Source organism: Anarrhichthys ocellatus, unplaced genomic scaffold (genome assembly GCF_004355925.1).
Source record: "Anarrhichthys ocellatus isolate YVR2014 unplaced genomic scaffold, GSC_Weel_1.0 scaffold38, whole genome shotgun sequence".
NCBI classification, from domain to species: Eukaryota; Metazoa; Chordata; class Actinopteri; order Perciformes; family Anarhichadidae; genus Anarrhichthys; species Anarrhichthys ocellatus.
The window spans coordinates 4,231,654-4,249,229 of record NW_022280068.1 but is presented as its reverse complement, the minus strand read 5'-3'; the positions used below and the strand labels follow the sequence as shown (position 1 = coordinate 4,249,229).

The 17,576-nt window shown below is 39.4% G+C and overlaps 2 protein-coding genes across 2 annotated transcripts; one reads left to right on the top strand and one right to left on the bottom strand.

Annotated features, from left to right (window-relative positions):
- The first annotated feature begins 1,742 nt into the window (after positions 1-1,742).
- Positions 1,743-13,700, top strand: LOC116394220 (phosphatidylinositol 5-phosphate 4-kinase type-2 beta). Its single transcript, XM_031867158.1, has 10 exons — positions 1,743-2,345; positions 5,301-5,398; positions 6,585-6,681; positions 6,805-6,957; positions 7,497-7,643; positions 8,611-8,649; positions 9,048-9,161; positions 10,082-10,343; positions 10,566-10,669; positions 11,761-13,700. The coding sequence occupies exons 1-10, from the start codon at positions 2,202-2,204 to the stop codon at positions 11,839-11,841; spliced, it is 1,239 nt and encodes a 412-aa protein (XP_031723018.1). The 5' UTR covers positions 1,743-2,201; the 3' UTR covers positions 11,842-13,700.
- On the bottom strand, positions 12,688-16,619 carry psmb3 (proteasome 20S subunit beta 3). The gene is made up of 6 exons (XM_031867160.1): positions 16,482-16,619; positions 15,170-15,354; positions 14,798-14,905; positions 14,467-14,644; positions 13,951-14,045; positions 12,688-13,870 (listed from the first exon to the last, which is right to left on the bottom strand). The coding sequence occupies exons 1-6, from the start codon at positions 16,482-16,484 to the stop codon at positions 13,822-13,824; spliced, it is 618 nt and encodes a 205-aa protein (XP_031723020.1). The 5' UTR covers positions 16,485-16,619; the 3' UTR covers positions 12,688-13,821.
- Between the last annotated feature and the right edge of the window lie 957 nt (positions 16,620-17,576).

Genomic DNA, 17,576 nt, shown 5'->3' with positions numbered 1-17,576 from the left:
CATGCTAGAAGCTAAGGAACGTGTTCAAAAAACGTGTTGTTCCAGAATTGTTCTTTGATATTTAGGAAATGCAAGAAAAAATCGTTTCATTAAGTGAACAAGAAAAAACATGCTGCAGGGAATTTTATTCCTGTGATCTTGGATGGTTCAGACTTAAGCATGAGGTCTCCTTAAAGAAAACAAACATATTACAACTGAGTGCATCTTTTAGTATAGTTGTACATGTATTAATGTTTTAGTACCCCAGTAATTTAATATTTCTCTTCCATAAAGTTGTGGGACTCAAAAGTGTCAGATTTAAAAGATAATAACTGGTCAAATTTAAAGCAGCTGGAGCCAGAGATCCTGACTTGTAGTCCCAAAAATGGGTCCAGCTCAAGAGACACGGATACTTCCATAATGCAACTCAGTATCTGTTCGTAAGGCTCAACCTGCCCTTGTCTTGTTCATGTCCCCTGTTTGTTACGCATAGTCTTTTAAATAGATTTGTAATCTCCAAGCTAAGGCTGAGATAACCCTGATGACATCATTTGGGTTTATTTTGTCAGACTTGACACAGCTCCATACAAATGTAGCACTAATCATGACAAGTAAATTGAGCTTTATATATAAAATTGGTTTCATCATATCATCAAATGGTGATTGAACCATTAGCAATAAACAGTTAGTGAAGAAAGAAAACTAATCAGACTTTACATTTATTTTCCAAAGAATCAAAAGAAAGTTTGTCACTAACACTGTTTTCTTTTCTAACTTGCTGTAACTTATCAAATCACCTGCTTTAGTTTTACCCTGAAAAAGTCTTGATATCATCATATTGAACCATTTGAAATTTGTGTAATTCTGCAGAATATTGCTGACAATGCAGTGCATGAGTGAACCTATGGCCTCTATACAGTGTTGTCAGACCAGAACCTGTGGTGGGTGGCCTTGGGGAAATACAGTGTCCTACATCTTACTGCAACTTTCTGTGTTTAGGGTTTTTTACGTAAATTAAGACAAATCTCACTGAAATTAGAATAATGTCACAGGTATATTTCTCATTTGTTCGTATGTGACACTGTGAGGGGTTCCTGTTAACCATCAGGTGACCTGGTGAGGAATTTCAGCTAGTTTGCCAACAGTTTTAACCATGGCGACATCATTTATTGTGACCTGTTATCAAACATGGTGGTAAAATCAACAGCTGAGATGCATGGCCCATTCTAAATACTACAGATAGAAACAGGAGATCAGCTGTTATCAATGTGTCTTCAAAGCACTCACACCTCACCTGTCAATCTTTGATCAACCCAACAGTACATTTTTTTTTTTTTGGTGACTTAGAATCTGACAGGTTACATGTTTTAGTGCAACAGCTGTTACAACCAGGGACATATCATTGAGGATACTGGGTTGATGTCATATTGTTATCAGGGAGTTTTGGCATTTTAGCAACCTGGGGGAGATTAAACAACAAAATTTGTAAATAAAATCAACACTTGTTTTTACAGTGATATCTAGCCGTTTTTATACTATTTAAAGCCAGTATTTCCCCACTAAAATGTATTCCTTGTGGTGTGTACAACCAGCATTCACTTTATGAGATTGGGGATTTGGACGGACTTGGTCTCGGTATTTCAGTCCTCACTCCTTGGCTATACAACCCATCTACCCTCCAGGTCCTGGTCCAGATTGAGGTGTGGGAACCCCTGTAGTTCTAGCGGCGGCCTGCTGGGCGCGCTGTTGACCGTTAAGAGCAACACAGACGCCATCTTGAGGAGACCCCGAACTGGTTGGTGACTGACAACAATCTCAGGCGCATCATGATGGGATTACGCACCAACAAGTAAAACAGCATCACATCAGTTCCGCGTTGCACGCGTTAAAGGGAAAGGAGAGGAGCTGTCCAGCGTGTGTTCACCGATCCAGGTTTTTTATTTTTTTAAAGAGAGGCTGCTCTGTAGCCTGATGGCCGGTTAGCTGCTCTCTGGACTCCACCGCGGCCTGTTCGGGAGGAGGAAGGGTGGTGACGGCGCAAAATGCTCTACCGCTGACTCCCAACAACACCCAGAGACTCGCTGCGAGTTGGACGACGAGCACGATGCACTGATAGATTTTTTTTAGACGCCCTTAAACTTTTACGAATTTTTGTGTTGTGTGTAGAGGCTGTGAACGACAGTGAGTGCCGTCTTGCGTACCCTGAATTCCCAGCCTGAGACATGTCATCCAACTGCACCAGCGCAGCGCCTGTCAGCGCTAGCAAAACCAAGACGAAAAAGAAGCATTTTATAGGACAGAAAGTGAAATTATTCCGTGCGAGTGAGCCCATTCTCAGCGTTTTAATGTGGGGTGTCAACCATACGGTAAGTGCGTCTTAAATGTCTCGTGGTCGCCAGTAAGCGGTTTGTTTATGCTGCTGTTTTGATTTAGCTAGCCTGCTAGCTTAGCCAGCTGCCATCATCTGTCAAGCCAGCTCTGATGCTCTCAGTCGACCGCGTTAAATGTCTCGTTTCATGGATATTCGCCAAGTATTTAGTAGTGAAGCTTGGACAGAGACCTGCTGGCCGGCTCTGCACCGAGCTGCTCGTTGTCGTACAGTTTGCAGCTAACGGCTGATGCCTCGATAGCTAGCAGCGTATTGCTTCGCCTGAAGCGTGCATTTTGCAGGGGATTTTGACGTGTGTCTGTTTTTAAGTCCCTGCAGCTGTGAAGTGAATATCAGGTTCGGCAGGTTGTGCGTTTTCACTGACCGCGTAGCGTTAACAATCTGCCACCATTTGGAGCCAAGTCGTGAGCTGCGGTTGCTGTAGCGCAGGCATGGAGTGGGAGGGGTGTGCCACCAGTCAGGCAGCTGGAGCAGCAGGTTACACAGATTTTCAGCTCCCACAGCAGCAGACAGCAGCCTGCCCCATTGTTTGAATAAACCTGCTCCCGAGCTTGCAGCTCCAATGCTCGGCGCATGCATCCAACTGCTGCAAGTTAATTGCATCACACAATCTCCCTATAAATAGCTAGCAGTAAAAAAAAAAAACATATATATCACATTCACTTTTGGCCGAGGCTGCCTATGGGCTATGTAAAGCACGGTGAGGGGCAGATTCGACGTCAGTGATGGATGGAGTTGCACCAGCAGCTTGCTCTTGCCTATACACATAGTAACTGTTTGGTCACACTCTGTCACACAGTTTGATTGATGCATGAAAAGCAGCTTCTCAGGTGTGAGAACTTTACGTCCAGAGTTGAAACTTTTTTTGATCTGCTCTGAGTAAAAGCACACCTGTATGAGTTTATTATCACAGTCAGGTGTAGTTTGTTTTTAAAGCACACTGGCACTGTTTTGATGAAGTTACAGTATTGTGTGGTGAACTGTCTCCTCTTCCAAACATTAATGTCGTCATTATGTAAATGGTAATAATTCAAAGGTGTGTAGCAGCCACGGCAGATGTGAAACTGTGACACTGGGAATGTGTTTGTGTGTCTGCAAACAACCAAGGAATTAGGGAAGCAGCTAATGATATGGTTATCACTGCAGCATCTCCAGTATGCAGTGGGTGAACTTTGGCAGTGGGCGTGTGGGTGCAGCTCATAGGCCTGGTGATTTGAGGTGTGGGTGGGAAGCCGATTCAAGACATCAAACAGACTTCTCATCAAAGTCCTCTTCTTCCAGTCAGGAGTTGTATGCAATTTTAATAGTGCCCTCGCTGCTATGCTGCAAGACTTCACTTCCACACAGTGTCAGTTAGTGTTTAGATGATGTACTGCTGTACACCACCTGTCTGATGCGGCTAATCCCTTAGTTTTTGTCTTTTATGTCTACAAATAATTGCCCACTGAGGTTCATCAGAGTTTTAAGATAACAGAATCTGATGTTTATAAAGGACACAATGTGTTCACAGAAAACTTTACATTAGAAATTCAATAACTGCTTGTTTTCATACTTCTCAAAGTTACACATTATTTTTAGATATGTTCAATTCATGCAAATGAACAGGCCTCCACTAGGAAGCTACCTGACTGACTGTTTCCTTTATGACAACTTAACTACTATATTATATAGTATATTAACTATACTCCTATAGATAAGGTTGTTGTTATTTATATTGTGAATGGGGAAGTTACAGCTTGGAATCGGATGATATTTAAGTCGGGTTGGCTGTTTATGAGTTTATTTGTGTGTAAGTGTGCTTGCTAAATATTCTATCAAGCAGCTGTTATAACAGTAGCATATTTAAATCACATTAATGCACCATCAGGAGTTTGAGATGACTTTGAAAATGAGAAGTACGTATATTAAATTGCCAAACAGCACTGCCAGGACTGTGTACTGCCCCTTTTAGTATCACTTCATAGTTACTCACAGGCTCTGGGGTAGTGGCATTTCTTCAGTCTTGTATTGCTGTTTACGCGATAATCTTCAAGGACATTTTTTCTTAGCGGTCCATCAGTGTGAGCTTTTGCCCTGGATGAGTGTCAGCAGATAAGATCAGAGTTGTACATGGATGGATGCGTAATACAACACCTAGTATTCCCATATTTAGCCTAATGGATGTCTTATTTTATATGGATAATCTTAACTTTAACATATCTTCTGTAATTATAATGGGAAAGCATCATATCCATGTAGAATTATAACTATAAAACTATGGAAACACTTTGAAGATCAGCTTTTATTGTAACATTGTTTAATAAGTGTTCATAGTTTGCTTCTTCAAAAGCCCCCTGTACAAGAATGTATAAATAATAGATTTGTTTTTATATCAGTTAGGTTAAATGTGATGATCACATTGTCAGCATTTTTGTTAATGTCCCATTCTTAATTTATAATAATGTTATTGATTTAAAACGCGGAGTTAATGGTTGGTGCTGGTAAACACTCGTAGAGATTCGGCCCGACTGTGACATGCGACTGGCGATAGATATTGTTCTTGTGGAGCGTGTTGCAGGTATTCACAGCTCTGCTCTCATGATGAGCATGTCCAGTACTTGAGGGCAAAATGAGATGCTGTACATATTTTTCACAGTTGTATCTTTATATGTTTAAAGGCGAATCTGGATTTTAGTATTTCATGCAAGAGTCTGTATTGAGCATAATTTCAAACTGTGAAATAGTTTTCACAGTTGTATCTTTATATGTTTAAAGGCGAATCTGGATTTTAGTATTTCATGCAAGAGTCTGTATTGAGCATAATTTCAAACTGTGAAATAGCAAAAGTCCTTATTGCTGCTTTGATTTCTTAATCATAGAGTCTGTAAAGTGGGAATATCAGCTTCGGGCTCTTGTCTGATCTCTCTCTCTTTTTCTCACTTCTCTCCCTCAGATTAACGAGTTAAGTAATGTGCCTGTACCAGTAATGCTGATGCCAGATGACTTTAAAGCCTACAGTAAGATCAAAGTGGACAACCACCTATTTAACAAGTAGGTACATCACAGCTTATGCACTGTCAGCTCAGTCTGTTAAACCCAACGGCTGAGTTCAAAACACCTGACGTAACTCCTGAAAGTCCACTTTCCATCTCTTTGCTCAAATGCTCATATTACTGAATCTTTTGCACTCATCAAATCCCATCACAATACAAATTGAGACTTGCTCTGAATGGCCCTAATATGTTGTATTCAGAATGGATGTCCCCAACAATAACGCGGCAATGACTTCACCAAGAATCCTTGCAATACAAATCATCCTCATGTAAAGAAGCATCTTTGTTTTTTTTAAGGCCGAGAGTAGCATGTGACGACCTTCAACAATCAGAGAAATGTACCCTTTTGGTCCTGAACTGTACACAGGAGTGGACAAAATAACGTGAACAATAAATAAACAGTAGTGTTTGTAGTCTGAAGTAGCGCAGTCACCGTAGCGGACTCTGCTACAAAGGTGAGTCCTATTGGGTTGCATGACATTTAGTGGTAGTTGTCTGTGTGTTCATCACAGCACTGTTGGCTATCCTCACTTTTTGTTCATACAACGTATCTGCTCTCTTTACACATTAGATAATCCTGTAGCTTCTTTGATTAATGCACCTATAGTGGTTTGGTCTGTTGCCCATTTACAGTTGCTTTGAGAACGTGCATATCAAAGTGATAAAAGCCAGACAAGCCAAACAACAATAATTGCAACCCAAATCTGTTCAATATGATGTGATGAGAAATTTAACTTGCATTGCAAATTGCTTTTTCAGCATAAAAGCCAGCATATGGCCGAACTGAATTTGTGATTTTGGCTGCAATTCCAATTTCATTGCGTTTCACATTCTAGCTCGATAATATTTTGGGGTGATTTAAGGGTTTCGGTTGGTAGTATGGATGCAAGTTCCGTATTTACACACGATTTTTACACATCTGGCTTCAGGCTCACATGTCAAAAAGCCAGATGTTTACTTTACTACTTTATGCACTTTAAAATGTTCTCATCCTGCAAATAGGCAGCATCTAAAAGGAGAACAAATGCCTTTGAAAAAGGAGCTCAAAGCTGTAAATGTCAACTCTGAATTGTATTATTATCTGTGCACACAACAGCAGAAATAAATCCTTCCTCATTTTCAGTAATGAGCCCCTGAGCTCCTGTTTCTTTGTTGACTGACTGGTTGTGTCTTTTACTTGTCAGAGAAAACCTGCCTAGTCGCTTTAAGTTCAAAGAGTACTGTCCCATGGTGTTCAGAAACCTGAGGGAGAGGTTCTGCATTGATGACCAGGACTACCAGGTAAGTCACTGCGATGAATGAAATCTAAATTATTTCAGGGGAAAGAGGTCATGGGTAATTTGTACTTTGATGTGAGAATATAACTGGATGATGTTGTTGTTGTTGTTGTTGTTTTTTGGGCAGAACTCTCTAACGAGGAGCGCCCCACTCAACAGCGACTCCCAGGGGCGCTTTGGCAACCGCTTCCTGTCCAGCTACGACCACCGCTTTGTAATTAAAACGGTGTCGAGCGAGGACATCGCTGAGATGCACAACATCCTGAAGAAATATCACCAGGTAGAAGTCCCTTGTCCCACCACACGGAACATCCAGAGACAGAATCAAATACCTTATTCCTTGTTCACACCAGCGTCACACCATTTTTTCACCGAAGTTGAAAAATTTCAACTCACGCGTTTGGGGCGTTTTGCGTTTGAGACTCCAGTCTCATCGCGTCTGTGCATAGACTTTGTATGTATCTCGTCGCGCGAATAATTCGCCCCGCGTTTGTTGTGAACACAGCATTAGATATCTGCTGTGTGCTTAAATGTTGGGTTTGAGTATTGGTTATTTCATACACTATTTAATCTAAATGTTTAATGTTTGTATAGATGGAGTGTAGGAAAGACATTTAGGAGCATCATTCTGTGAATATATTTTAAGATGCGCTTCCTTCATTTCAATCTAAGGTTACTCATGCATGTAAATGATGCAGAAGTGTTGAAATGATGTGACTGTAGAGCAGTGCTGTGTCCAGTTTGAATCAGTTTTCATCATGCTGTATATTTGATTCCTGACTCCCACTCTCTCGGTTCTCCTCCCTTCATTGTCTCCAGTTTATAGTGGAGTGTCATGGCAACACGCTGCTCCCACAGTTCCTGGGCATGTACAGGCTAACAGTGGACGGGGTGGAGACGTACATGGTGGTGACCCGGAATGTATTCAGCCATCGCCTCACCGTACACCGCAAATACGACCTGAAGGTACAAACGTGTAGATGTTGATCACATAAAAACAATTTCCAGGATAAACCACACACACACACACACACACACACAACTGAATACTATAAGCACAGACTTAAATCACACGTGTGCAACAACATCTGTCTCTCTGTGCATCTGTAACCGCTCTTTGAATTATTTAATGAAGGGAAAATGTATAAATACATTATCAATTTAATTGAAGCCATGTCTGACATGTAAAGCATGTAAGCAAGGAATACATCGAAAAAAGATCACAACATAACATTAAAAGGAATTATTATAAAGATAAAATTAGATTAGGTTAAATTTAAGAAATAATTGAGGTGAGATGAGCTTCTGATTCATTTTACTGCTGAAACAATTAGTTGATTAATCCGTAGTGAAAATCACTAACAATTTTAATAATCGATTATTCGTACAAGTCAAGCAAACATTGCTAAACATTTTCTCATTCCAGCTTTCTCTGTTTATATAATTGTGACTTTAATATCTTTTGATTTTTGGCTATAAAAAAATGGGAAATTCAATCAAACGTAGAGTCAGGGCACTGCAATTTTTGTAGATTTTATTTCTTTTTTATAATTGAGGTTGTTTGTTCAATTTACTGCTCAAACGCCTGATTTTGCTGTGATTATGCACAAGGAAGAAAATGGGCATGTTATTGAATTTAAATAGGAAACAGTTCATACTCTCATGGTATAATTTGCAGAAGATTACAAATCCAGCTCATCTATAAAGAATTCTGGGTTTGTGCTGAATATTACAGTGATCCTAAAAAAATGCCTCATGGCATACACCTCTTCTCCTGCTAAGTATTCTCTGGAGAAAAGTTTACCGCTCCAATATTGACAGTTTAAAAAGACGCTGTCTGAGATAAAGTGGGTAAAATGCACCAATGCCTCTGATGTGTCTTGAGCTGCTTTCAATTAATTCTATTTTTACTCTCATTTTCTCTCATTTGTAGGGTTCTACGGTCTCAAGGGAAGCCAGCGACAAGGAGAAGGTGCGTTTTATTTCTGTGCAGTGACGGCTGCTGACATGATGGGATAAATATAAACTCCCTTAGCTCACCCCAAAGGCATACCTGTCCAATGACAGCTAAATTAAGCAAGTTTTAAGTAAGGAGATTTATTCTATTAGTACCCTTTTGCACTGGCCTCATGTGGTCAGTGTGTCATACTCTGTTGTACTTGTTTTGTTTGTTAGTATGCGCTGTAGAGTTGTTGGAATGGGACGTTATCTGTCATCATTGAAAGACCATTTATTTTGACCATATCTCTATGTATTTGTCATATTACATTTATGACTGTGTAATTCTAACACTTGCATGTGACCTCTAATCATCCTCAGTAACAACATTTTTCCTACTGTTTGCTAATTAAAGACTTCTCCTCTCTTCAGGCAAAAGAACTCCCAACTTTTAAAGACAACGACTTTCTGAATGAAGGCCAGAAGCTGCAGATAGGAGACGACAACAAGAAGTACTTTTTGGAGAAGCTAAAACGTGATGTAGAGGTAAGAAACCCATCCGGGTTTTCATCTAGTCAGCTGTAAAAATGTTCATCTTGTTATTATCATTGAATGAGTTTGGGTCGAGATGGTAATCAAACCTTAATACTTTTGTGTCGGTTGCACCGACTATTGACAATCGTCAAATACAAGAGGTGGGATTTGTTTTTCTACTTTGATTTCCATTAGAAACGTATACTGTACTAACTAACCGACGCTATTTTCTTTAAACATTTCTATTCCTTGAAGTAAAGTATATTACTAAAACATCATCTTACAATAACTCATGTATTGTAAGTACAAGTATTGAAACATTTTGTACAAATGACTGGTTGTACTGCAATACACAGATCTATTTTCCATGGCAAACTGAAATACATTTAAATGCTGCCTAATTATAGATATGTTCATTTAACATGTTACTTTGAATACATATGCCATATTGTTTGGCATTACAATCTAGGGCTACTCTGAGTTTATTTTTTTTACATTCAAAGCTTCTATTGAGGTTTTCAAATAAAGCTTTGAATGTCTGTCGTCGCTGTTTAAGACGTCATCACCCGTAAAACTGTGGAAATATAAAAGAATTCTATAAATATAATTTATGGTGCTGTTAGATTTTCTCAAAACATTTTGACTTTTGGACTTCGCAACGCTCTGGTGTTTTTTGAAATCACTCAAGTCTGAAACAATTCTATGCAGCCACCACTCAAAGAAAAGCTTGTCAGCATTCAAATGTCAATTTAGAACGATATAAATGAAGCTTCAATCTGTTATTTTATTGATAAACAAATGTTCTTCAGACCTGTATGACCGAGAAACACTCAAAATACAGACGTGACAACGAGGCATTACATTGAGTGTTATTTGTGTATTGTGTATTGTGTATTGTGTGTATTGTGTGTGTGTGTGTGTGTGTGTGTCAGTTCCTGGCCACCCTAAAGATCATGGACTACAGTCTCCTGGTGGGAATCCACGATGTGGATCGGGCCGAGCAGGAGGAGATGGATGTGGAGGGCGTGGGAGAGGAGGAGGAGTACGAGAACGACGGGATGGGCGGAGGCGTGCTCACCGGCTCCTTCGGCACGCCCCCCGACAGCCCCGGAAACCCTCTCAACTGTGGAGGATTCTTCGGCCCCGGGGAGTTCGACCCCTCTGTGGACGTTTACGCAATCAAGAGCCACGACAGTGAGGGTCGCCTTTGACATCCATCTGACTCAATTAACTTAGCTTTATATTAAGCATTGGCAGCTAATTAGATGACAACTTGCCTGTAAAGGAAGAAATCATTTCTATTTGTTTAGTTTGATTAAGAGCACTCAAAACTAAGGAGTAGTCAGTCAAAGCTGCCGTCCTCATACAATAGAAGAAATGTGTGTAAAACCTTGTGACATGTTGTTCTTGTGCTAGGTGCTGTGAAGAAGGAGGTGTACTTCATGGCTATCATCGACATCCTCACTCACTATGACGCGAAGAAAAAAGCTGCACATGCTGCCAAAACTGTGAAACACGGGGTGAGTGTCAATACTACATCATGCTCCATCCCGCTATGGCTACACATTCAGATTACAGAGAATCATTTAAATTATTCAATAAGACATCATGAATACTTTATGCAAAATACTTTTTGTAAAGCAATACATTATTGAATCATTTCATATTTATTTAATCATTAAAACTCAATAAAATCACATGTGACCTCAGCCTCCCAGCAGGCTAACCAACCAACCAGCTAGCTAGGTCCAGCTAGCTACAACAACCAAAGAGAAAGACAACGGCTGCGTTCCAAATATTGTACTTTTTCTTTTTACTTTTAGTACATACTGCCTCTGCCTTTAGAAAGTATTTACTGCAAGTATGCATTCAATACTACTTCGTGAAAACATTGAGCCAGATAAGCATGCTGGCTTGCGTAAGGCAAAATGCGACCGGATGCAGCAGGACATAAATCTGAATTAACTAGCGAGCTGCTACGCCAACGCTGGCTCTTCAATTTACTGCTAAGTAATAAATCTAAGCTCATTAACAGGCTGGTGAGGTAGCATTGTTGAGCTTAATAAAAGGAGAAGCCAGTTATTGTATTGTACCTTTTTGTGGCTGGTATTGTTGTGACTCATTGTGGTAAAACGTGTTCCTTTAGACACCTTCTGTAGCAGGAACTACCACAGAATAGGTTTCGTGTACTTGGCCAGTTATTTTTCTGCTGTGATCATGACAAGATGGTCTTTAGTTGTATTTGTTTCAGCAGCAGTGTCTAGTTTTTGTTTCAGAATAACTATAATAACAATGGCTACATTTTGGTGGCTGAGCTTGTTTAGAAAGACTGGAAGAATGTGATTGACAATTAATAAACTATTCCATAAAGAAGTAAAAATTAATCAAATTGCACAACAATTAGTGTGGTTTTCATAATCATGAATTAAGTTTTAATAGTTTATTATTATTATTATTATTATTATTATTATTATTATTATTATTATACAGCCTCTGAAAGTGCATTTTACTCCATGTAACACAAAAATGTATGGAAATCAAAAGTATTAATGATCTTATATTGCATGTTCGTCGCTCCATCTATCTAATGTTGTACCTTGTTGTTTCTTAGGCGGGCGCCGAAATATCGACGGTGAACCCGGAGCAGTACTCGAAACGATTCTACGAGTTCATGTCCAACATCTTATCATAGATTCATCTCCCAGTCCAGCCAGTCACTTTCTGTCATAGATCTGTCAAATGCCACGCACTTATTTCTCTTCTCCTTCACATCAGTGTAGGTCCATCTCCCCCCCCTGCCTCTCTACGCCCAGAAAAAAAACAACAACTACCAGTGTCCTCCCACAGCCAGCATGAGTCTGGCAGGAAGGATGCACCGCGCCTGTTACACTGTCCCACACACACACACACACACACACACACCACCACCTCCCGGCTCCCTCATCTACTAGCTGACTGCAAAAACTCATGAAACCACTCACTGAATTCGGAATGACATCCCGATAATCTCCCTGTTCTTTTTTTTATTTTTATTTTTTATATAAATATTCTGCCTCCCGGTTCTCCTCAGCCACCTTATTAATCCTCACGCCAGCACGGAAACTGTCTCACTAATGCCTTGAACGAGTGTGTCAGCTTCAGCAGTTAACAGTCCGTCAGTACAGTCTCTTTGGTTTCTGTTCATGTCGTTGTTGTTGTTATAATTTCTATTAGACGCACACACACACACACGCGCGCAGATGTAAACAACTTGCACAGATACTGAATGGTCAGATTGCACGACAAACACTTTGACAGTTGCTATCAGGCTTCTCTCACAGTACCAACAAAAGAATCAAAAGCACTGCTGACAAATTGGAACAGGGGGTAAACACTTTAATATATAATGGTGTATTAAGTAAATTAATGCAATATCAAAAATGCATGGCTGATGTGTACATGAGACTCCACCAGTAAGTTGAAACATCAAACCACTGAACTTAGCATCTGAGTGTTATGACTTAAAAAAAAAACTGGAAAAAAAATTGGTGTTTAAATGTTACGTTGCCATATTGTTTTTGACTATTTTTGAAATTTTAACCGTGAGCTTGGTGGAGGTTGGTCAAAGAAAAAAAAATTCACATAAAAAGGGGAATTCTGCAGCAAATACTTGTTTTATTACCATAATGATCATTTTTATATCTTGTTTACATTAATGTAGCAATTTTGTTTGTATACAGTATTGTTTTGTTACCAACAGACATTAGAAAAAAAAAAAGTTACTTGAAAATGATTCATTGCATATTAAAGGGAGTTTTATCTTGTTTGGCTATGCTTATTTCTTCAGTGACTACCTCACTGTTTGACAAAGGTTTTTATTTAGGTCACAAGATAACTGAGCTATCTCCATGGCAACTGACCAAATGCCAGCTACAAAGGCGGACTGTGAGACGCAGTTAAAAACTTTGGAAACGGCTTGTAAGTAGACCCGGGGTTAGGCTTTTTGTCCGAACACCAGAAAACATCTCATTAAGCAATAGCATTTCCCTGAACAGTTAGGTTATTGATATAGACTTCAGGGGCTCCCAAGAGATTTTAGAAATACAGTACAGGTCAAACTCCATAAATGCAGTATTCTACACTTCCCATAATGCAACTTGGTATGGTATTTTTTTTCATTTCCATCCCCTGCATGGTCTGAGGGTTCAGAATTGACATCCGGACTGGCCCCTTTCAGGCTTTGCTTTAAAAGAATGTGAAATTGTCGCTACAAGTGTTCTCTGCAGTGTGACATGTCGAGAACCATTTAATGGTTTCTGTAATCTCACTATTATTTTTCAAACTGGTGTACAGTCCAAGCTTGCTGTCTTAAAAAGTGTAAAGAAAGGTTTACGTATTTTCAGGTCAGCCAACCTTGCTGATGTAGTCTTCCTTGAATTTTAATTTCAGTTGCCAAGCATGTCTTGGTTTGGTGCAGAACCGGTGAATTTTAACACAATATGTAACATGAATCAAAGATCTGAAAAGTGATGGCAATGTAGTGCAATTTCTTCCATAAATAATATCAGTCAAGTTCATTGTTTAAACCTATGTTCATTTATTTATTGAAGAAAAAAAAAAAAGACAGTACAAGCATTGTTTATCATTTGTATACAAAACATTTGTGTTTGAAGTGCAGGGAGAAACAGAAGCTCTAGTCCATCCTGGCTTTCAGGGTTCGTGTGGTGATCTTGTCTTTCTCACTGCAAGAGAAAAGAAAAGGCTGTCAATCCCTGAGCACCTGTCATTCCACCCAACCCTAACCTGTGCACACTGTACTTACATGACATGTACAACGACTCCCATACCAGACACTGCATCTCTATCAACGGCATTCAGCATCGCCTGTGAGATGGTCTCAAACAGGTCATCTGTTTCCTGCGTGATCAAACACATTTCTCAAATAAACGCTCAAGAATGTTTAACTGAAGAATACCTGAATTCTAGGTAGAACTCACATACATGCTATTATTAGCCTCTGCAGTGCAAATGGAATAAACAGACAATGCCAATAATAAAAGGCAGCAGATTTCTACTCCAAGTTGAACTTTGTGTTGAAATTGTCAGTTGTGTAAAGACAACATTGTGATCTCGTTAATCTCTGCGCCAAAAGTTAGAGCGGCCAATTTACCAATACTGTAAATGGAAGCTAGTAGTAACTACATTTACACAAGGTTTCTCATTATCATGCAAACATATACTTGCGATGGGCAATACTCATTTGCACATTAGGAAAGTGGTAGTAACTGTAAGGAACCTACATGCTTAACAGTGACCTCAAACTTCACTCACTACTTACCATGTCTGGCTCCCACAAAGACTCACACATGCCGTACATCTGCTCTGAGCAGGTGCCACTGACAACAAAGTCTTCTGTCACCATGGGGCAGCCAATCAAATCCAAGGAGCAGATGAATGGCTCTGAGGTTTTGGGATCAAGTCCGGCAATCACAGGCTCGATGTAGTATGGCCCAAACCTAATGAGAACATCACATATTAAACAGATATTCTTTTACCTTCCATGCAAGAATCTATGCCAACGGTATGCCAACGGTATGCCATCTGTCTGCAGCTTATAAATTGGACATGGATCTTGTTTAATGGGTCTATATTAACTTTGGTGCTCTCACCTCTTTTCATACAGCAGGTTGGACACCATGCTCATGAAGGTCTTGGGCTTGATCTGGCGACCCTCCTTCAGCTCATACAGGTTCAGTCTGAATTTCAGCCTCTGGGATCTACACAAAAAGCAAAGACACAATCATTCCCGCGTCATTTTACAACAGTTAATCTTTTTTTCAATAATCACAAAGAACGCAAATTTAACTTACTTCCTAGCGGTGACTAACCGCATAACTAAAACTACAGTTTCCCCTTAATACCAATACATAAGATCTGAAAGTAGTCAAAGTAATTTCGCAGATGTGTCATAGTCATACCCTGGTGGTGGAAGAACTGTTTTGCCACTTTGAGAGAAAGATGTGAAGGTTAAACACACTCACACTGTCTGAACATCAGTGGCCAGTCCAGCCAGCCCGATGTACAGCTTCTCTCCCATGGGGAAGATCTTCTGGAAATCCGTAGTGACCATCTGAGCCTGGATGCCAAATCTCCGGTCTGCTGCTATTGCCACACAGTTCTTCCCCCGCATGGCCATGACAGCCCCTCCGTTATAGGACATAATAGACTGGATGAAAAAGGACAAAAGTAAGTCAGAGTTTAAATGATAAATAGATCAATTGACAAAAAATATATCAGCAACCATTGTGATGAATTAATGTATTTTCAATTGTCATTTTCAGCTAAAAAGACAAAACATTTTTACACTTGTTCTGACATTTAACTGACCAAACAATCAATTGATGCATTACTATGAAGCAAAAAGAGGTTTAACAATACAAGAATCAAAAGGAAGAAAATAAGAACCTCAACCACAGGACCGAGGTATTTGTAAGAATACTGTAAATATATTCTGGAGGCCCATGTCTATTATACAAATAATGTAAAAAATATTTTTGTCTTCAAAATACATCCGGACTCAAATTGATTTCAATAGGTTTTAAATATAGCACGTGCCAATTTAATTAATCAGGGTTACATCTTAGCCACATGTGTAAGTAAGCATGTAGAAGTACTTTAAAATAACTCAAACTAACAAAATTAGTAATTGTAAAATAAAAGACGTAGTTATAGGACCAATGTCTAAAATATCGCGCGTGAGACTTTTCTAAATGCAATGATATTTAGATGAAAATCGTAACTGGGTTGTCACTGTTGTAACAGTAGCCTTACCTTATCCAATGCTAACTAGCTAGCGTTAGCCATATTTAGTTGGAGGTTCAGCTTATCAAGATGACACTGTTCAATCAACACGTTAGCTGATGTTGACACAGACGGAACAACAACGGTTTAAGCTTACCCTGGGTATACAATCAAGATGTCTTTAAAGTTAATTAAGGACAGCATGGTAAGCCACCGGCACTGTACACAACTCAACGTTAGCTCGTGTGCAGCTAACGTTGAGTTAGGTAGCTGTTTAGCTAAGTAACGTTATTTAGCTGCACAGCTATCGTCCGCTATTATAACAATGTATTCTTCTGAAACTATTTAATTAATTTATCGAACACAATAATTGTAACTTTACAGTCGTTTCGTTTCCAGAGAATTGTTAGCATGCTAGAGATGTGTATGCGCTAGCTGTTAGCTACGAACATTAGCTTAGCCAAGCTCTTGTAACTATTAGCCTTAACTAGTTAATTGGACGATTTTGACCTCAAACCCATTCGCATATGATCTGATGTATGGCGCTCTTACCATCGTGAAGGTGTTGCGGTATTTTCCTAAATGCTAGAAATTGCGAACTCCACTTCTTCTTCACTATTATGAACAGCTCGTTGGTTTCCAAGAGTGACTACACGATTTAGAAACACAGAGATCAGAGTAGCTTGATTCTTCTACTGCATCGCTTTCGCAGAAGCCTATTGGCTGGATGAATGGTACCGGGTGCAAAGAACGGTGCATGCATAGTTTGTTCGAGGCGTGTTAAAGTGAAATTAAAACCGGGAGGTGTCTTTCAATTTTTAAAGATGCTTTTTAATACTGGATTGTAATTTGCAGTGTTTGCATTCAATTGTTAGGCGTATTTTTATTGAATATTTGAAATAAGTTAGGTGCGTTTCCATCAACTGATTTGGAGCAAATTAACTCAGTTACAGGTGTAGTTGTCAGGAGTCGGCGCAATAGGCATGGCTGTAATACGGCAATACAGTTAGTAGAAGAAGTAGCGTTTGCAATACGAAAACAAAACAAGACGGCTGAGCAGTAACTAACCCCATCCATGTTCTAACCAGTGGCGGCTGGTGGAAGATTTTCTAGGTAGGGCTGTGCCACATCCAATCAATTTCAGCAAACATCCCAGTATGATTTAATGGAAAAAATTAACGTATCAAACACGCATTACTACTTTGCAGTTAAATATTTAACATTTATTCCAACATGAAAAAAACAGTAAATAACACTTAAACACATCAGGACATCTTATTTTTGTCCCCCTCACAAGCAATTCAGTATAATATAATAATCTGATGATCATCAGAAATCATTACATTCATAAATTCAAAGATAAACATTCAATCTGGTATCCATAGTAACGATGCCATCAGAACTCCATGGATAGAATGCTGTCAGGATGACATCACGGATTCTTTGCCTTTCATGTTGTTTTTGCCTTTCAAGCCTTTGAAGTACCTGACTTAATATTGAGTCTATATCCCTGTACATTTCCTCACACATTTCATAGCAGACATCAAGAAATACAGATTCAAAGTCTAAGTCTGATCTTTTTCTTTCCAGTCTCCTTCCGGATTCTTCGTCTTAGGTTAAAGGACTTCAATGTTTAATGTCTACCTG